This window comes from Oryza sativa, chromosome 2 (assembly GCF_034140825.1).
Source record: "Oryza sativa Japonica Group chromosome 2, ASM3414082v1".
NCBI lineage: Eukaryota > Viridiplantae > Streptophyta > Magnoliopsida > Poales > Poaceae > Oryza > Oryza sativa.
The window spans coordinates 36,267,945-36,288,140 of record NC_089036.1 but is presented as its reverse complement, the minus strand read 5'-3'; the positions used below and the strand labels follow the sequence as shown (position 1 = coordinate 36,288,140).

General features: G+C 49.4%; 5 protein-coding genes across 7 annotated transcripts; 3 read left to right on the top strand and 2 right to left on the bottom strand.

Annotated features, from left to right (window-relative positions):
- Positions 1–1,481: 1,481 nt before the first annotated feature.
- On the top strand, positions 1,482–4,459 carry LOC4331258 (outer envelope pore protein 21, chloroplastic-like). 2 transcript variants are annotated; one of them, NM_001423883.1, is made up of 5 exons: positions 1,482–1,706; positions 1,810–2,067; positions 2,155–2,253; positions 3,095–3,198; positions 4,219–4,459. In NM_001423883.1, exons 1-4 carry the CDS (start codon positions 1,590–1,592, stop codon positions 3,176–3,178), a joined length of 558 nt encoding a protein of 185 aa, NP_001410812.1. In that variant the 5' UTR covers positions 1,482–1,589; the 3' UTR covers positions 3,179–3,198; positions 4,219–4,459. The 2 variants fall into 2 exon arrangements, with proteins under 2 accessions (NP_001410812.1, NP_001410811.1); NM_001423882.1 differs by lacking the exon at positions 4,219–4,459 and having other exon boundaries at positions 3,095–3,402.
- Positions 3,148–5,929, top strand: LOC9266473 (RING-H2 finger protein ATL80). The gene is made up of 3 exons (XM_015769139.3): positions 3,148–3,198; positions 4,219–4,310; positions 5,213–5,929. Exon 3 carries the CDS (start codon positions 5,254–5,256, stop codon positions 5,806–5,808), a length of 555 nt encoding a protein of 184 aa, XP_015624625.1. The 5' UTR covers positions 3,148–3,198; positions 4,219–4,310; positions 5,213–5,253; the 3' UTR covers positions 5,809–5,929.
- A 6,047-nt stretch (positions 5,930–11,976) lies between these two features.
- Positions 11,977–14,496, bottom strand: LOC4331257 (calcium-dependent protein kinase 6-like). The gene is made up of 3 exons (NM_001423881.1): positions 12,872–14,496; positions 12,561–12,785; positions 11,977–12,480 (listed from the first exon to the last, which is right to left on the bottom strand). Exons 1-3 carry the CDS (start codon positions 14,135–14,137, stop codon positions 12,334–12,336), a joined length of 1,638 nt encoding a protein of 545 aa, NP_001410810.1. The 5' UTR covers positions 14,138–14,496; the 3' UTR covers positions 11,977–12,333.
- Positions 14,463–17,117, bottom strand: LOC4331255 (homoserine kinase). Its single transcript, NM_001423880.1, has 2 exons — positions 15,928–17,117; positions 14,463–14,829 (listed from the first exon to the last, which is right to left on the bottom strand). Exon 1 carries the CDS (start codon positions 17,066–17,068, stop codon positions 15,932–15,934), a length of 1,137 nt encoding a protein of 378 aa, NP_001410809.1. The 5' UTR covers positions 17,069–17,117; the 3' UTR covers positions 14,463–14,829; positions 15,928–15,931.
- An 18-nt stretch (positions 17,118–17,135) lies between these two features.
- On the top strand, positions 17,136–18,550 carry LOC4331254 (probable phospholipase A2 homolog 1). Of its 2 annotated transcripts, XM_026023024.2 has the most exons (4): positions 17,167–17,335; positions 17,410–17,529; positions 17,993–18,197; positions 18,265–18,550. In XM_026023024.2, the coding sequence occupies exons 1-3, from the start codon at positions 17,167–17,169 to the stop codon at positions 18,169–18,171; spliced, it is 468 nt and encodes a 155-aa protein (XP_025878809.1). In that variant the 3' UTR covers positions 18,172–18,197; positions 18,265–18,550. The 2 variants fall into 2 exon arrangements, with proteins under 2 accessions (NP_001410807.1, XP_025878809.1); NM_001423878.1 differs by having other exon boundaries at positions 17,136–17,335; positions 17,993–18,528.
- The last annotated feature ends 1,646 nt before the right edge of the window (positions 18,551–20,196 follow it).

The following is a 20,196-nucleotide window of genomic DNA, read 5'->3' as shown; positions in this document are numbered from 1 at the left end:
TCGTGGTTTCCAGACGAGTTATGAAATTAGTTTTTTCATTCGTGTCCGAAAACCCCTTCCGACATCCGGTCAAACATCCGATGTGACACACAAAAATTTTCATTTCGCGAACTAAAGATGCCCTAACAAGGTCCTAAATTAAGGTTAGGTTAGGTTGGAATTCCGTCTTTCCTTCATGAAAAGTTGGCGTAGATTTGCAGCAACGCCATTCCATCCATCTGTTATCTCCCGTTCTGTCTTTTAGTAGTTTTGTTTCTTTTTCTTGTTGAGAATATAGAAAAATGAAACTGCTACTAGTCCATATATATTTCAGGCAAATAATTAAATTGAGTCATGTAAGGGCATGTTCAATGAAGACCACAAGCACTAGTGGTCTCAAAACACCACGTAGGATACAACCACACAAAGATCACATTAACCACAATGGAAACAACTCCAAAACGTATTTTGCATTTCAGCCACTATCTATTTATATGTCAGCCTTGTGGTGTATCTTATTATCAAACCTATTAAAACTTTATATTTTAGTCCCTATAATAACTAAAAGAAGTATATATGCACCCTTAAACATCATGTGGACCCACTGTCACCTCTCCCCCTCTCTCTCCCGAGTCTTCTCGTCTTCTCCATAGATTTTTATTCTCTCTCTCCCGACTCCCGAGCCGTATCATCTTCTTCTTCTGACACTGTCGGCGCTCTCCTTCTTCTCCCAATCCACCCCGCCAACGAGACCCTTCCCCTTCCCCGCCAACCGTTCCCCTCCCAGCCCCCTCACGCCGCCGCGAGCTTCTCATATCCCCTCTCATTTTCCCTAGGCGAGCAGAGGGCGATGAGAGATAGTTGGGCGGAGCGGATCCAACCTCATGCTCGCCGGATCTGGCGACGCAGGCCACAACGACGGCGGATTTGCTGGCGAGCGGTGGCGGGGAGCAGCGGTGGTGGTGGATCTAGCGAGCGGCGACGCGACCACAACGATGGCGATGAGTGGCGCCGACGACCACAACGATATGGGGATTTGGGGTATGTGCACGGGGGGACTGACCGGACGAGGCGACACGCGGGGCTCTGACTCCTCGAACGCGAGTCTTCGAGCCGTGGCTTCGCGTCTCCCGAGCCCAGGCGCGGCGCTTCAAGCATTCCCTCTTCAAGCGCGCTTTCTGGCCTGCGGAACCACGCATTCGGCTACCAGCTCGGCTCGGCTCTAACGTGGAGCCGTGTGATCACAGGCCGAGTGGAGCGTTATACATGGCCGATGTGTATGATGTGTTTGTTTATGTGTGGACTTTATAATAATTAGTTGTAATTCGTTGAGCGAATGCCAAAATGTTATTCCATTATCTTAATAAATAAATAAATTGAGGTCTCTGCTCTTTCTTCTTGTGAATTTGTATAGCCCAGCCCGCCTGAGATATGGACCATTCAGGCCCATCGAAATGAGAAAGGCCTATATTTATGGTTAGTTTTGGCCCATCTAGTCTGATCTGATCTGATCCGATCCGAGTGAGTAACGACGGTCACTTCCCCCCTCATCCACTGGCCGGCCGTCCGTCGTCTTGGCTCGCGGCGGCATCCTAAACCCTAGCTGCGGCATGGAGACTTCTCTGCGGCTGCGCGGCGGCGGGTCACGTCCGCAGTCAAAGTCACAGGAGGGCCTCCGCATCCACGCCAAGGAGAAGCTCCCCATCGCCTCCAACGCGCTCCTCCAGGTACTATACTATATCCCGCCTACTCACTCCCTATTCATTCTCTTCACCATCGATTAATAATTCATTCATATTCCCTTGTGCTACGGCGGCGGCGGAAGGAAAGGCTCACGGCGAGATCCACGCCGCCACCGGCGCCCCGACCTATCTCGCCCTCCTCTTCAGGAACTTCTATCCCCGTCTCTCCGCCAATCTAGGCCTAGGCCTCGCCATCCACTTCCGCAACAACCAACCACTACCACTAGCATGGGACAACTTCTCCTACACCCTCCGTGCCAGCAAGGCTATCATCCCCTTCCCCTCCAACGCCTTGCTCGGGATCAACCTCAAGGGACGCCTCCTCGCCGACAAATACTTCAACCCGGTCTGTCTCTACTTGCTTTTATTCTACTTGTACAGTATACTACCTTACTTACCTTAACTTGCCAATGCTGCCTACCCTCATGAGCAGACCGCCCGGACTGCTGCCGTCGAGTTAGCATGGACCATACTTGATCTCAAAAGGGGTCAAGATGTCAGGCTCAAACTTGGATATCAACTCTTGCACAAGGTACTTTTCTTTTTCTTTCTTTATTCTTCTTTATATATATATGCACGCCCACCATCACCATCTAAACGTTACAGCCACAATGTTCTAGCTCTACCCACACAACTTCTGTGCTTATCTAGCATTTTGTCTCCCTTTATTCTTTATGCAAATGTCTCTTTCCTTTCAATCAAAACAACTTCCACCACGAGTTCTAGAAAACTAAAAGGGCATCCATGTCTTGTAAAGGAGCTTCATTCATTACAGATTACAGACACTTACAATCTCACCAAACACTCTCAGTGAAAGGAAACATCACTAGCAACGTTGCACCAAAACCTTCTGCTTACCACCGACCTCCCGAGACCTTTTGTCTCTCACCCATCTACATCCACTTATCTACGTCTTGCAGTCAAGACCTTGGCAAGCTGGCTGAGCACCGTGCTGTCTTCCTCCTTTCTCTTGAAATACGGACCAAAGCTATCAGCAGCCAATGGCATATACTACTGTTTAGTACCTTCCAAGGATCATGTGGAACCACACCCCTGAATTGTGCATTAATCCTGGTTTCCCACAGGGTCAATACTGTAAGTCAATATTGACTTAGAATAACTAGGTTTCTACCTTTTCCTGTAAATCTGAAAATATGGACCCAATGGTGAAACAGGTGTCTTTCATTTCTTGGTGACATGCCAAACAAAAAAGGTCAATGGAAATCAAATGATCAATTATCTCCTTGGCTCTGATCCCCTCAAAATTTTGCCTATACTTATTGGGCCTCCCAGTCATTCTCACACAGTGCATTAGCCTAAATTATCTGTCTTCTGGTAATGGATTTTCTAAAAGAAAATTTATTTGTTTGCAGATGCCTTATTTCCAACTCAGGGAAAACAATTGGACTTTTAATGCTTATATGGATGGAAAATGGGATGTTAGGTTTGATCTGTGATCAAAAGGCAATGAATGGAGGTAGGGGGATTCTGTGGTGATCAACTAGGCCCTTTCCTGTATTCCTTTTTTTTGCATCAATCCATCAACTCTTTTAAACTGTACTGCTTCACTCATCAGTAAGCAATGTTTTACAGAAACCTGTAGATACTCTATTGCTTTCATATGTAGAACTACAAACTTAATAATTGTAGCTCTTCTTATTCATGGGGACGGAATATTCTGATTCTGTGTATAGTAACCAATCGGTTGGGGCCACTAGACACAGCCAGTAACCAACACTAAGGTATCCGCATCACAGATGATACCACCAAATCATGTTGGTGTGCATTCAGCCATAGGCTGTATCGTGCACCACATGGCTGATGGTATGGACCAAGATTGATACTACCAGGATCCTATGGGCTGAAAACCAGCAAAATAGATTGAAACTGAACTTTCTTGGTCCTGTGCTCAATAGTCATCCTTCTCTACTTTTTTGGTATAAAGTACCGTGATAAGCTGCACTTGTCCCCACCTTTTGGCTTGGGGCTTTAAGTGCTTGGTTGCTCCGTTATACTGGTCCTGTCTTGCATTCACGGCGTGGCTGTTACTCCAGAGACCAATGCAGTGCTGTTATTCTAACGTGGTGATACTTGGTTGATAGTTCATACGAAAAGAAGTGCTAATCTGTGGCATGCATTGTTTCGTTTTACCCAGAGATGCACAGGTTTTGCATTTAGGCATTTGATTGGCTTTGTTGGCATCGCATAGGAGCTCTTGGGAAATATTCAAAGATAGAGATCATTCGTAATTGGTTTGGTCTAACATGAGTGGAAAAGGATTGGGGGTTTGGAATGCTTTGGTTGATATGATTGTACGCAGGAAGAAAAGTTGATGTGTTTGGGCGTGCAGCCTTGTTGTTTGGCTTTCTGGGATTTTAGATAGGAAGGAGTTTCCTCCTTTTGCTTCTTCCTTTGGTGCAATGATAACTGAAGTGGCTGGTCCTATATAGAAGTAGTACGTACGAGTTGGGTGTTGATCATTCCGGGATTGAAACAGGATGGATGTTGCATCGTGAGAAGAACCGGAGGACCGGATAGCATGCTGTTGGGCACATTGGAATGCACGGCCGATTTCTCATCCTTAAACAAGTAAGTGGTACTACTTTTAATTGGATGAGTTCATAATTGAAAACCATTTGTGCAGTTGTATTTGGGTCACCTGTTGTAGCTCGTTAATGCCTTCTGTGTGTTGTGGACCCTGTCAGTTGGACTGAGAATATATAGATTCAGGTGTGAGCAGAGTGCAGTGTTGGCAGCAGTAAGCATGCATGTTGAGAAAATATCTCATCTGGTTTTGGAGACTGGCATGCTGAGAAATATCTTCCTTTAGTTGATGATAAGAGGGTGAGGATGGGATTAGGATTGGAATTGTTGACAATTGGCAACATGGCAAGCTAGGTAGGGAGCTGAGAAAGGCAACAAAATTAAAGAAGAAGTCGGAGGAAGAGGAGAGGTTTGATGCTTTCTTTGCAATGGTAGTGTAGGCAGCTGGGTGCTTTTGGGGGACAGGGTGAGGTGGCCGTCCATGTCCTTTTTTTTTTGTGTGCGCGCTTTGATTTGCAAGTTGCAATCGGCTCCCTCCTCCCGTCCCGGTATAGCATGCTCGTCGTCTCTTGGTCTTTGTTGGTACGCGACTGGGAAGAATCACTTAATGGAGTGATAATCAGGAATTCAGAAATCATAAGTCATAACCCTACCTCCCGTAATCCTTTCTTTCTGTAGTGAATAATCTGTGTGTACATTGAACATACTACATACACGGCCCTTGCTGCTGCTTTGCTTACAGTAAGTTTCAAAGTGAGAGGGGGACAGCAGGAGAAGAGAGAGAGAGAGAGAGAGAGGTCGGGTGAGCTGGCCGCGCTGCCACGTGTGACGGTGTCCACGTAGGCGCTGCCTTTGTCTGGCTTATATATACTCCTACTACTCTCCTCCACGTACTACTACGCAGCAGAGCAAACTCATTCACTCCGATAGATTGATTGATTTGTCAGTCCGAGGCCGAGGCGGCTCCATCCAAGTCGAGCAGAAAAGAATGCGAGTTCTCGTCCACTCCGCCGAGTCCCCGGCAACACCGGCGGCGGCCATCTCCATCGACTCGGACATGGTGGTCATCCTGGCCTCCCTCCTCTGCGCCCTCATCTGCGTCGCCGGCCTGGCCCTCGTGGCCCGCTGTGCCTGCCGCCGCCGAGGCGCCGCTACCACCACCACCACCACTACTACTACACCGGCTGCTACATCCCCTGCACCCAAAGGCCTGAAGAAGAAAGCCATCGACGCGCTCCCCACCGTGTCCTTCGCACTCAAGCAGCAGCAGCAGCAGGCGGAGTGCGCCATCTGCCTGGCTGAGTTCGCCGGGGGGGAGGAGCTACGCTTGCTGCCGCACTGCGGCCACGCCTTCCACGTCTCCTGCATCGATACGTGGCTGGGGACCCACGCCACCTGCCCCTCCTGCCGCGCCACCGTCGGGACTAGTACATTATTCCTCCCTCTCCCCGGCCGCTGCCGGAGGTGCGGGGAGGTCGACCTGCCCACGCTGCACGATTTCTCCACCGCCACCGCCACCGCCCACCACAACACACCTCCCTAGCTACGTACTCCGATTTGGTTGTATATGCATGATCCATCTTTCTCATCGGATCGCTGTTTTTACCACCCATCAACAGTGTATATATACGCAGCACATCTATCTATTAATTATTTCCTGCGTCTATTATAATCATCGATCACATTAGATGATTGCATCTCAATATGTATGTCTATATCAATGCGCATGCATATATTGCTTCTTCTTCATTTCTTTATTTTCTTCTCGATCGATCGCCACCCCTCAACCATCATTATTCTATATATACTCCTACAGCCCATCTATATATTCGATCGATAGAGTACCTTAATTTCAATCAACATTACTCCTTGATTTAGCTGATAATCAGTTACTATCTATCGGTGCTTTGGTTTAGTTGAAGCTCTCTCCCCCCCCCCCCCAAAAAATTTCCCAGTTTTTAGTGCAAGATCTACACTATATATGATTATTTCATATCGTGTACATATATTATATGCATGGTGGCAAATAATGAACTTCTTGCGTGTTCGAAGAAGGTGTGACAAGAACACTGCTTACTTCTTAATTTTGTCGTAGTGTTTTAGTCCACTGAAATAATATAATACTTCCTCCATTTTATAATGTAAGTCATTCTAACATTTCCTACATTCGTATTGATGTTAATAAATCTAGATAGATATATATGTCTAGATTCATTAACAATGTGAGAAATGCTAGAATGGCTTACATTGTGAAACGGAGGGAGTACTATATGTCTTACTTAATTTGGAGTGCCATATATATGCATAAATTAAATTTCATGTGTAGTGTAGATAGTGGCAAGGCCTGCAGGAGGCGATCAGGTAGCTAGTAGAGGGCGGGGTTAATTTGGTCTCCGGCCGGTGTTCCTCTCTTTATCTCCTGGCCGATGCTTTTCCATCGCGATTGATATGATGCACCTCCCCTAAACCTAAAAGAGCACTCCATTCATTGGCCTTTACTACATCTAAACCTAAGCCATTGTTGGAGGAATTGAATAAAGTAGAGTAGTAGTAGATGATACGTTTGACCTCTCACTAGCTAGCAGCCCAGCAGCATAGAATTAGAATATATAATCACCGATTTAGTTTCAGCCGTTGCAAGTGCCAGCTCCATTACTGGACTGGACTCTCTACGTCCTTTCTCTATCAAACCGGTCCCAACGAAACGATCGATCGAGGACAAAAGAGACCAAAAGAATGGAACACAACTTAAAGCAACCCGAGAATCCGTGATATTATAGTATTTACTTTTTTGAATTGAAACAACACAATAAACTCTTATCATATCAATACATATATTCTCCACTGATCGGCCCTCTGTTCATAATTGTAGTCTCAGATACCTTTTCCGGCTAAAGATTCTGAATACCTAGATGAAACCTTGTGTATTACTATGAAAATTTCGTATGATAATAACATAAATAATATGTAAGATAATTGGACAATATAATTTTGTATGTACTTTATATAATTTCTCATATGATTGACTATATACTGAAAAAAGCTACAAACAATTAATATGATGTGGTTTATAATAATTTAAATACTGAAAAAAGCTACAAACAAATAATATGATGTGGTTTATAATAATTTAAATGTTATGTAGCATTAATCTTTCAAAAGCAAAATTAAAATGGTGTGGTTCAATGTGAGAAGGAAAATAATATAGATTAATCGTCCAAGGTAAAACTAAGGTGATATTACTTCATGAGAAGGAATATAATTTTTAACCATAGATCAATCACTCTCCCAATCATCTTAAAATTTAGTGTGAAATTGTACATATCTTGTATCAATGCCAAGGAAATTTAAAACCACTTGTTAGTTACATGTATCTATTTTCTTGGACAATGTGGGTTACATCACAATCATCCTTCCAATGCTGCTGCACAAGCCACAATCGTTTGAGGCAAAATTGAGAGACACATATTGAATGAATGAATTAATGGTACAAGAATTATAGTGACAAAAAAGGAATTATAGTGGGCATATATAGTAGTAACAACAATTTTTTTTATCTTTAAGAAAGAAAGAAAGAAAGAAAGAAAGAAAAATGTGCAAAACAAAAAGAAATGACAAATGTTATTAATGGATAAATGGTGTGTTAATTAATAGTGGTCGTCATCGTCGTGGAGGTTTGGTAGGGTCCCTTTGGCTCCGACGTTGAAGAAGTCGATGATGACCTCGAGCGGGAGGCCCTTGGTCTCGGGCACCCGCAGCGCAACGAAGACGAGCGCGACGCAGCAGACGGCGGCGTAGATGGCGAAGAGGCCGGCGAGGCCGAGGGAGGCGAGCATGACGGGGAGGGTGTAGGTGACGGCGATGTCGGCGAGCCAGAAGGCGAGCGAGCAGATGGCGATGCAGAGGCCACGCACGCGCGTGGGGAATATCTCGGCGCACAGGATGTTGGGGATGGGGCCGAACCCCATGACGAAGCAGCACAGGTACACCACCACGCTCCCCGTGCACACCGCCGCGTGCGCCGCCGCCGCCATCGGCGCCACGCTCGCCGCCACCAGCACCGCCAGCGACGCCACCAGCAGCGGGATCGTCCACAGGAGCAGGCTCCGCCGCCCGGACACGTCCATGAGCCGCATGGCCACGCCGATGCTGGGCAGCATCAGCAGCGTGGTGACGCCGCTGATGAGGATGGAGGCGGAGTCGTCGCGCAGGCCCAGCCTGGAGAGCAGCACGCCCACGCCGGCCTGCTCCAGTATCTGCGGCGTGTACAAGAGCACGCCGCTGATGCCCGAGAACTGCTGCAGGATCTGGATCGCCACGCCGCACACCAGCGCGTGCCGGACGCCGCCGGGCTCCAGCACCTCCCGCCACCCACCCTCCACCTCCGCCTCCGCCTCCTTCTTGGTGCACAACGCCGACTGGCTCACCAGCGCCGCCGCGTGCACCCCCTCCGCCTGCTCCTCGTGCAGGTACATCCTCTTCACCGTGCTCTGCCTCGTCCCGTCCGCCGCGACGCCCTCCGTCCACTTCCACGCCAGCTGCCACCCGCCGCCGATGCCCACCGTGCTCGTCGCGGCCTCGCCCTCCATGGTTAGCAGCGGCGCGGCGATGTCACCGTCGTCGTCCCCGGAGTTCTCCTCGTCCCAGTCGATGGGCGGCCTGTCGTGGACGCCGATCATGCTGCCGAGGTTGGGGACGTCAGTAGTGCCACCGGCGGGGGGGTTCATGTCGTGGAGGCTGTCGAGGAGGGCGACGACGGGGTCCTTGAGGTGGTCGAGCATGCTGCCCTGTCGCGATGCCAGCGTGACGGCGCTGCCGAACATGCTGCCTGGCGCCAATCCCGAGGACATCCCGCCGTAGAGCGTGACCTTGGCCTCGTCCGTTGGGCCGACGACGTACTCCTCGATGGCCGTGTCGCGTCCGGTGGTGAGCCCCTCGACGAGGAGCGCCATCTCGGCGGACACGTCCTGGCGTCCCCTGAGCATCTGGAGCACGGTCCTGGCCTCCTTCATCCTTCCCTTGCTGACGAGCCAGCGCGGCGACTCCGGCAGGAAGAAGATGGTGAGGAGGAGGTAGAGGAGAGCAGGCAGGAGGAGGACACCGAGCATGAGGCGCCAGTTGGGGATGGGCGCGAGCGTGATGAGGAAGACCATGCAGTAGGAGAGGAACATGCCGGTGGAGCCGGTGAGCTGCGGCAGCGTGTTGAGCAGGCCGCGGGTGTCGGGCGGCGCCGTCTCGGAGATGTAGACGGGGACGAGCGTGACGGCGAGGCCGATGGCGAAGCCGTCGACAAGGCGCGCGAGTAGGAGGATGGGGACGTTGGGAGACCATAGCATGAGGAGGCCGGCGAGGGAGTAGAGCAGCGCGGAGGCGATGAGCATGGGGCGTCGGCCTCGGGAGTCGGAGAGCGGGCCGGAGAAGGTGGTGACGATGGTGGCGCCGATGAGGGAGGTGGCGACGACCAGACCCTGGAGTGCGGGGTGGGCTTGGAGCGCCGGCAAGTCCCTCCTCATGTAGAGGAGAGCGCCGGCGATGGTGGCGTTGTCCCATCCCTGAAGCATGTTGCCGACCGCCGCCGCCGCCGCCGCCACCACCGCGCCTCTCATCTTCCTTAATTCTGATCGTCCTCTCCTCTACCTAGCTAGCCGCTTCAACTCAATTCAACTCGATCGGGTAGGCACGATGATCGACGCATGCAAATTAATATGCAATAGTTAACCAGCCAGCCAGCGGCGAAATCGAATTGATTTCTTGATCGATCGATCGATCTATCACGTTGTTCGTATATATATATATAGTACATGTGCATGCAGATCGATGCAGATGCATGTGCAGATTGGAATTGGATTAAGCCTTGCCACACGGAAATGACTCGGCGCTAGCTAGCTAGCTACCGAGCTCAAGTTAAGACGTGCCTGTCCATGACTAAGTGGTTACTATTAGTGCTTACCTACTACGCCAGCTTCACCAGCCCACCCATGGCATGCCGACGCCTATCCAGCTCCTCCTTGCATAACTCGACTTGAGCAATTAACGAGTTGAGTTGAGTTTGAACTTTTATTCGCATATCAACGTTGTTGTTCCGTGATTTTTTTTCGATCAATAATTAATAGTCACCCCTCCTTAATTTTCTTCTCATTGAACTATTATCCATTAATCTAAATACATGTCTTTTAGACACCATGATCAGTCATTTGTTCCTTCCTTTCTAACTCCAGAAATTTTACCAAAACATAACCTTTCATTGCACGTTATAATCATGCATGATCAGCAAGCACGACTTGGTCAGAAAATTTAGAATATTTTCTATAATATTTTTTTTGTTAAACTATTATTCACCGATGTGTAATTGCCACGTCCTCAATATCTTGGGAACAATTATATATCCTAAAAAAGGTTCTAGGGAACAATTCATATTTAAGCAACGGGACAGATAAAGCTGAACTAGCTAGTTATTAACACTTAACACATGGCACATACTATATAAATAGTACAGTTTTAAATCATTAATTCAGTGTATTATCGTGTTAATTAAATTTCACGAGACGGCTCTTTAGCATCCCAAAATATAAGTATGTACTAGTTCAGTAGCCAGTGATGGAATTTTATTTTTGTGAGGAACCAGTCCTATACGTAAGACCAATAAGAGTAAGATTGGAAAACATGATATCGAATACTCCCTCCAGCCTAAAAAATATCGTTTTAGACCTTTTGAAAGTCAATAAGACATAACCTTGATCACTTAATTCTTTTATTATATTCTAAATAAAAAATATTTAGTTGCGTAGGTATAATATTATGAAAGCTTATATGCTAATTAAAAATTTGCAGTAAAAAATAAACTTCTGTTGATTGCACTGATTCTAAAACAACATTCTTTTGTGTTTGAAGGGACTATTATTTAGGGTGTCTCTAAAAAAGAAGTATTATTTAGGGTTTTCCTAAAAATGGGAGCATTATTTATGTAACTGTTGGCGCCTTTTCCAATCAACAGGGACTCACCTAAAGATTTATGGTGTTAACAAAGTTGCCAACCACCCCAATCTAAAAACTCTAAACCAACATGGATTTAAGAGATTAATTGGCTAGTGGAGTTGATTTAGATTGATTTGAAGATAACACTCATCTCGCGGACGAATCGGAAGGTTTACGGGACAAACCTACAATAGGTATTACACTGTCGCAGCGAAGGCGGACGATTTATGACGCAAATCAACAAAGATAGACGAAACTAAGGTAAAGTAAAAAACATGGCTAAAAAAGTAAAGGTAAAAGAACAATTCGATAGATTGTAGGGATTATGGTTGGGGGTTAGAATTGAATCGGACATAGCTCGTATAAAGGGGCTGGTCTTGCCTTCTCAACACCATCTCCACGTTCAAGAAACCTTGGGCCCAAGCAAGGAAACATGATAATCTTAATTGAACTTGGATTCGGGACTGTCGGTCTGACTTGCCACGTATCTGCGGTCAGACTGTAGTTCACCCTCCATAAGCCGGTCACACAACGGCGGTCAGACCGGCCTCCTCAGGAAAGCTTCGGTTTGTTCCATATCTAGCCCAAACTTGTTATAAATTTCTCATGGTGCCAAAATTTGTTGTTAACCGTAACCATTCAAAATTAATGTTGCATAGCCTTAGACTCATCTTTCAGCAGCAATACTCTAATACTCACCCGTTTTGCCCCCCATGTCCTGCATTACAAAGTTTGTCACAAGTCTTAATTGATGATTAAAAAAAATGACATATACACAGGAAAAATTGCTTTATATGCACTCTCTTGGATCAGGTACCCACATATACAAATTGCTTCCGTTGGCATGCATGTATCCGCAACAAAACCATATACATGCATAGATTGATCGATCTCTGGAGGTATATGCCCTTAATTTTATTCTATCCCAAGAAATAATCAGCTGTATGCATGGTATAAAAAGAATGATGAATCTTGAGAGTATAGAGTATATGCTACTAGCTAGCATGCCATGCGAGCGATCCGTGAGTCGGAGTTGTGAATTGAAGTAATTGGGAACCATATTTGCATTGTTTGTTTGTTTGGCGTTGATGCATCATCTAGAGGAAGAAGAGATTGTTGGAGAAGGATCGTCGGAAGTAGCCGTAGTTGGCCTTCCAATGGTGAGCCTTCCGTTGCCGATGATATCGATAGCGCCCTTCTTCATCATTGCGACGAACTCGCCGTAGTCGATGCGGCCGTCCTGCATATTGTGACGAATTGAATGAATGAATAATGGAGGTAGCTAGGTAAGTGCCGTTGAATGGAAGTAGGGGAAAGTACGTTGTCTTGGTCGACTTCGCGGATGATGTCGTCGATGCCAACGTCGGCCATGTTGTGGTCCCTGCAGGCGTGCTCGAGCTCGTCGACGGTGATGTAGCCGCTGCCGTCGCGGTCGAAGTAGGCGAAGGCGGCGAGCAGGTGCTCCTCGCGCTCCAGCTTGTTGAGGTGGACGGTGGCGGCGATGAACTCGTCGTAGTCGATGGTGCCGCTTTTGTCAACGTCGGCCTGCAATATATATGCGCAAATTAATCAAGAAGAGGATATAGATGCAAAGAAGATTGAGAGATTGAGAGAAGTGAGGACGGTCTTACGGCGTCCATGAGATCCCTGATCTCAGCCTCCCTGAGGTTGGAGCCGTATCTGCGGAGTCCTTCCTTGAGCTCGTCGAAGGTGATGGCGCCGCTGGCGTCGGTGTCCATGGCCTTGAACATCTCCTTGAGGCCAGCGAGCTCCTCCTCGGAGAGGTTCCGGGCGATGACACGCAGCGCCATCTTCTTGAGCCTGTTCATGGCGGAGAACTGCTTGAGGCGGGAGAGGACGGCGGGGGCGAGGGGGCGGTCGGGGGCGACGCCGTCGTCGCAGACCCAGGGGTGGCAAAGCACCTGGTGGGCGGTGAGGCGTTCCCTGGGCGGGGAGCGGAGCATGCGGCGGATGAGGTCCTTGGCGCTGTCGGAGATGGTGGGCCATGGGTCGGAGTCGAAGTCGAGGGATCCCCGGAGGACGGCGTCGAAGATGCCCTGCTGCGTCTCCGCCCAGAAGGGGGGCACCCCGCTGAGGAGGATGTAGACGATGACGCCCGCCGTCCACACGTCCGCCTCGGGGCCGTAGTGCTTGCACAGCACCTCCGGCGCCACGTAGTAGGGGCTCCCCACCACGTCGCTGAACACCTGCCCGGGCTTGAAGAAGACGGAGAGGCCGAAGTCGATGGCCTTGAGCGAGGAGGAGGAGGAGGATTCCTTGAGGAGGAAGTTCTCGGGCTTGAGGTCGCGGTGCATGACGCCCAGGGAGTGGCACGCCTCCACCACCCCGACGATGACGCGCGTGATCTCCGCGGCCTTGCGCTCCGAGAAGTAGCCGCGCTCCACGATGCGGTCGAACAGCTCCCCGCCCTCGCACAGCTCCATCACGATGTGCACGTACAGGTTGTCCTCGTACGCGCCCTGGATGGTCACCACGCTCCCGTGCCCCGCCAGGTGGTGCATTATCTGTATCTCCCGCCGCACGTCCTCCACGTCCTCCGGGCTCAGCAGCTTCCTCTTCGCGATCGACTTGCACGCGTACTCCGCCCCCGTCGACACCTGCGTGCACAGGTACGTCGTCCCGAACTGCCCCTGCCCCAGCTTCCGCCCCACCGTGTACACCTCCCGCAGCGCCGGCGTCTCGTGCCCCAGCACCGCCGTCGGGGACGACAGCCTCTGCTGGTGGCTGCGGATCGGCATCCTCCCCCCGCTACTTGTTGCTGTGCTTGTACTACTGCAACTGCTTGGATACCGATGATAGCAGTAGTAGTAGTCGACCAAGGACGGTGAGGTCGGGCTGGACGTGGACGAGGCGCCGCACGAGTAGTAGTTGCCCATGCAACGAAACGACGATCCTCAAGAGATGCTGTTTCTCTTTCAGCCCAGCCGCCGCCGCATCATCGTCGACGACGATCCTCTCTCTTCCCCTCTGTTTCCTTCCGTCAAGCGGAGGCGTCGATCGGAGTCGATCTGCAGATGAACGCATGCAGATGGCAGGGAATTAAGGAGAAAGAGGTGCCGGGAAACAGGGCCGCACGCTCCTTCCAACCTTGGCGAGCGAGTGGTGTGCGCCGCGCTACCCTTCCTTGGACCGACGTGCGCGCATGCCTCCTCCCTTCCTTCCCTCACTGGCGATCAATGATTGATTACACAAGCTTTACCTACCTGCAAACTGTAATGCAATATAATTCAAAGGCCTTCCACAACATACTGTACTCGTACAATACAAACCTCAATTCAGCTTCATTCATTTTATTCGTTGCATGTCAACACCCACACATGTCAAAATGCTGTTTCTGCATCTCCTAGCTACGCCTCGCCAGGTGATGCTGCAACCACTAGCTTATTGCAATTCAATTGCCGGCACGAATCAGTTTGCTACTACATCACACAATTCACAACCCAACTGACTGACAATCGTTCTGGTCAGCCCAGGAATTACAAAACACACCAATCCCCCCTTCTTCTCCTCCCACTAGTGTCCATGTGAGCCATTCCAAATTTGACCTACCGGAGCAGTCCTCCCAGATCTGCAACACATAATACATGGCATAAGCATGACTGCCCTCTCTGTTTTTTTTTTAATCTCATTAACACAAAATCCATTTAAAAGTCAGCATGCCTATAATATTCACCATAATGCAAGCAACGTCTTAAGACAATACAGATAAACCTTTTCTATCCCCAGTTACTACCAACACCTGGATCTAAGCAAAGAAATTTACAAAGGGAAAGTTTCAACTAAACCACACACGTAGTAAGAGGTTTCACCCACAGCAAATCTGCGCCTGGAAGGAGTTTTTCACAAGTAAGAAAGCATATCTCTTTTTGTGATTGGAATGAGTTTTTCATTAACATAAACAAAGGAAAGCAGCAGTTATTGCCAGCACATTTTGGAAAACAGAGATCGATAGCAAAAGGTCATATATCAAATATCGAGAGCATAACCGCCAAAGTCTCGGTGCAAAATTAATTAGCCATGCATTTCCCACATTCATATTATTGTTAATGAATCTAGATATCTAGATTCATTTACATCAATATGAATGTGGAAAATGCTAGAATGACTTATATTGTTAAACGGAGGGAGTAATTAATTTATGATGCCTACTTCTCCTTATGATTCATGCCATCCAAAAACCGAAAAAATGTTGCCTGTGGACTAAACAGATCTTGCAACAACTCAACATAACCTCAAACATGGCTAACATGTATGTATCGAAATGCCTTCTAAGATACTGAAAAGTCCAGATATTTAGGCCTATTAAAGTTTGAATCTTTTCATTCAGAGTAACACAATTACTAGAAATCATCCTGAGCTACAAATGTTACTCTGAAACTGCTGTCCAAAAACATACTGTACTACCTATAGCAGTTGCCTTAAAAAAAGCCAACTTATTTATGCCAATGTATCAGCGGAGAAATTGGATGTGGTATTAACAGTAAATCGATGTCCAAAACCCCTCACTCTCCCAGCATTTTCCATTGTCCAAGAATATTAGTGACCCAGTAGAAATTAGTGAAATTTGTGCTTGGGATTGAAGCGATTTGAGGAAATGCATACATGTTGTGATCAATACTAGGAGAATATCTGAGGCACCGTAAGGAACACATAAAAAAAAAAGTACCTTCCTACTCCAAAGTGGAGGTAGAGATAACCCTGGCACCAACTCTATCGAGCTGAGCAACAGTAGCTGTTGCTTTGAGATTGCCGGCATTGGCGAATGCCTCCACCATCCTCCGGCCAACCTCCTCGCCCTTCTCCTCCCCGTCAATGACAGCCACAGCAGTTGGCCCTGCTCCACTGATGGTGCAGCCCAATGCCCCAGCTTCCAACGCCGCGGCCTTGACCGCAGCCATGCCAGGAATCAGCGGCGCCCTGGTTGGCTCCACGATGCCGTCGGAGGACATTGCGGAGCCGATGAGGGTGGCGTCCCCTTGCAGCACAGCGGCGACAAGCGCGGCCGCTTGGCTGGAGTTGCGGACGTGCTGGTGGACGGCCACCTGTTTGGGCAGCGCGGCACGCATCTTGCTGGTGGGCGCCTCGAAGTCGGGCGTGACGAGGACGAAGTGGAGGCGGAGGGCAGGTGGGGAGGAGAGCGGGATGAGGTGGAAGGGGTCGTAGCTGCGGACGAGGACGAAGCCGCCGAGGATGGCCGGGGCGATGTTGTCGGCGTGGAAGCCACTGACGGCTTTCTCGGACTCGAGGCCCGCGAGGACGAGGTCATCTTGGTGTAGGAGGGAGCCGAAGAGGGCGTCAACGGCCTTGGCAGCGGCGGCGGCGGAGGCGGCGGAGGAGCCGAGGCCGGAGCCGAGGGGGAGGCCCTTGGTGAGGTGGATGGAGACGGCGTGGGACTTGACATCGAGGGCGCGAAGGGCAGCGATGGCGGCGACTCCGGCGCAGTTGCGGAGGGGGTCGCGGGAGAGGCGGTCGGCGAGGGTGGGGCGGGAGGGGGAGGTGACGGATGCGATGGCGACGGTGCCGGGGGGCAGGGAGGGGTCGAGGGTAGCGGTGACGGTGTCGCCGAGGGAGAGGGAGGCGTCGGCGACGGCGCAGCCGAGGAAGTCGAATCCCGGGCCGAGGTTGGCGACGGTGGCGGGCGCGAAGGCCGTGACGGAGTTGAAGGCCGGAGCGGGGTCGGCGATGGCGACGGCGACTTTGACTCTCCGAGAGACGCGGACAGATACGAGCCCAGGCAGCGTGTGGCGGGTGGAAGGGAAGCAGGGAGCCGGAGAGGGCGCCGCCGCCGCCGCCGCCGCCGCCGCCATTTGGTACTCGGTAGTGGTGGGGGGTTTGGGTGGTTGACGAGTGGGAGTCGAGTCGACCCGTGTGGTGGAGTGGGTTTAGGTAACTGAGACTGACAAGTATGGCCCACCAACCAATCGCAAATTCACCATCCCATCCAATCTTGACGACGATGCCGCCGAGATCGCCGCTTCTCGCCCTCGTCTTCCTCGCCGCCGGCGTCCTATCCTCGGCCACCTCTCCGCCTCCGCCGCCGTGCAGCCGCTCGTGCGCCGCCCTCAACTGCGACTGTGCGTCGTGAGCGCTTACCTCCAACTGATTGGCGTCCCCCACCATCTAATCCTCCAACTCTTTGTCTCTGCAGCCGTAGGGATCCGGTATGGCAAGTACTGCGGCGTTGGCTGGAGCGGCTGCGATGGAGAGGAGCCCTGCGATGACCTCGACGCCTGCTGCCGCGACCACGACCACTGCGTCGACAAGAAAGGTTAGGAGTTTCTTTCTTCCTCTCTGGATCTCTCTACCAATTACTTCACTCCTACAATAATAAGCATACTACACATTTACTCTAACTCAATTCACTGTCTTAGACTTGAATGATTGCACACGAAACAATTTCAGATTGCTGCACATCAACTCACATGAATTCAAATCACTGGACAATCAAACTTTATCTACTAGCAGAGATACTATGTAGGAGTTTTTTTTCTTTAAAAAGAAACACTAGCAGAGATACCCCACTTACGCGAAAACAATCATCTTCACCCTCTTATTCACAACCATTATAATGCTTGCTTGGATTGCCTGATCATTTTTCACTGGGCTATGCATGAAACATACTATCCAGGGGTGAGAGACAAGCACTGCAGTTGTTTCTTTATGAAATTTTCCTGGTCATCTCATCTCTTACTGAACCAACTCATGTTAGTTCTTCTTTTTCTTGGTTGCAGGTCTGATGAGTGTGAAATGCCATGAGAAATTCAAAAACTGCATGAGGAAGGTAAAAAAGGCTGGCAAGATTGGCTTCTCTAGGAAATGCCCGTACGAGATGGCTATGGCAACAATGACCTCAGGGATGGACATGGCCATCATGCTCAGTCAGTTGGGCACCCAGAAGTTGGAACTGTAGCTTTAATTTGGCTTCTCCTTACGGAGGTACTCCATTTCTTAGATGATGGTTAACCGTATTTGATTGCACCAAAGTTTGATTTTTTTTTTACAGGAATGTATTGATTTGGGCAGCCTAAAAAGATTTCTTTTCCCCTTGCTGCACAATTTGCAGCATATAGTATTTTTTTTGTACAAGAGATTTGGCATGTAAACTGAACCAAATGTTCCGGCTCACTGGGTATGGGTAAAAAGGGTTTTCCTTTCCTTTATGCTGTAACATTATCCATTTACTTTGCTTTGATACGTTGGATCAGTAGGGGTCTGGATCTCTTTAACATAATAATGTAACACTCCTGAGTCTCTGAGCATGTTATGGACAAACTCTGGTGCTTGTGTAATCAGTGGCGTCTGTTGATTGATTGATTTGGTGCTTGAGGATGAAACAGTAGGCAGTGGGCACACACAACTGGAAAGTGTGTTGGAAAACAAAAGACATTACACATAAGAAATGATAGTATTACCGTTAATTTGTAGTATCTGAGAGTTATTGAACACTCTTCCTACAGCTAGTAGTACATACTAATGTCTTTTTCTATATCTGGGGCCAGTGAACAAATAATTATACTGAAGGTGAAGTTTACTGCAGACCATTGATGAGTATTATTAGTAGGATGTTGTCTGTTCATATTATTAGTAGGATGTTTCCTAATCAAAGATGAATGTTCATAAGAATGAACAGGTGATGGTATGGAATTTTTTTTGAACTTTTGTATTTTTTATTTTAAAAATAGATCTTCCAAAACTTATTTCCAGAATCCAAACCTTTTGATTGCCCCGTTCTAGGTGGCAAAATATCTTGCCATGCGAGGGAAGGTGGTGTGGCCAAATAATGCAGCCGCGCTAACCAGACCGATGTGACCAAATAACAAGCATGCTTGATAGCCCAAATTTTACAGCTGTCTAGCTGTGTTGTACAGCCAATCCATTCAGCTGCACACAAACTACTGCTCTCAACACTTGCTAGATTCAACACCTATAGGTTGTAGCTACTAGTGGCTAGTTACAACTGTTGGTTGGCTGCGTTGTGGCAAACAAGTCTTCCGAACAAGGCCAATGGCCCTGTTTGGATCCAAGGGTTAGAGTTAGTTTGAGCTAGTTAGGGCTCAAATAGCCCTAAAGGATCCAAACATGAGGGGTTAGATTGGGGCTAGTTGCATCTAACCCACCAAAAAAACTAGCCCCTCCAAGAGGTGCTTATTGGAGCTAGTTTGAGTGGGGCCCACCGTAGAAGCCACTTCTCTCTCTCTCTCTCTGCCCGCACTAGATCCCCATCTCTTCCCGATCCCGCACGGGATCCTCTCGCTGGACGCTGCCGCCTCCCCGATCCACGCCGCCGCCACCACGGATCCGCACCGCCGTCCCCGATCCACGCCTCCGCCGCCGATCCGCGCGGCGCGACCTCCCCCACTACCCACGCCGCGCCCTCCCTCCAACCGCGCCGCCAGCCAACCTCAGCGCCGCCGCCAGCCCCAAGCCGCGTCGCCTCCGTCCAACCGCGCCGCCGGCCAACCTCAGCGCCGCCACCGTCCCCGAGCCGCGCCGCCTCCGACCATCCACGTCGCCGCCTCTACCGATCTGCGCCGCCGGCCACGCATGGACGGAGACGGCTTCGACGACCTCAGTGCGTGGGCTTCGCAGCCGTCGGCGAGCGGCCCTGCCACTGCTTCCTCTGCCGGCACCGGCTTCGACCTCAACTCGCAAGCGCCGGCGGCGGAGGGGTTGAAATATGATTTGTTTGTGTCATTTGTGAGAGGGAGGAGGCCACACATGAGTCTGCCACACCAAATCTGGTTGGAAAGGAGCCAAATGATTGGAAAAGTATATTTATTGTCAATCTAACCCTTCCATCCAAACATCTCTAGGGCTAGAGTTAGTTCAGGGTTAGTTGAGAGCTGGAAACTAACTCTAACCTCTAACTCTAACCCTTAGATCCAAACAGGGCCAATATTACCATGCCAGTCAAATTGGTGTGACATCGTTGTTT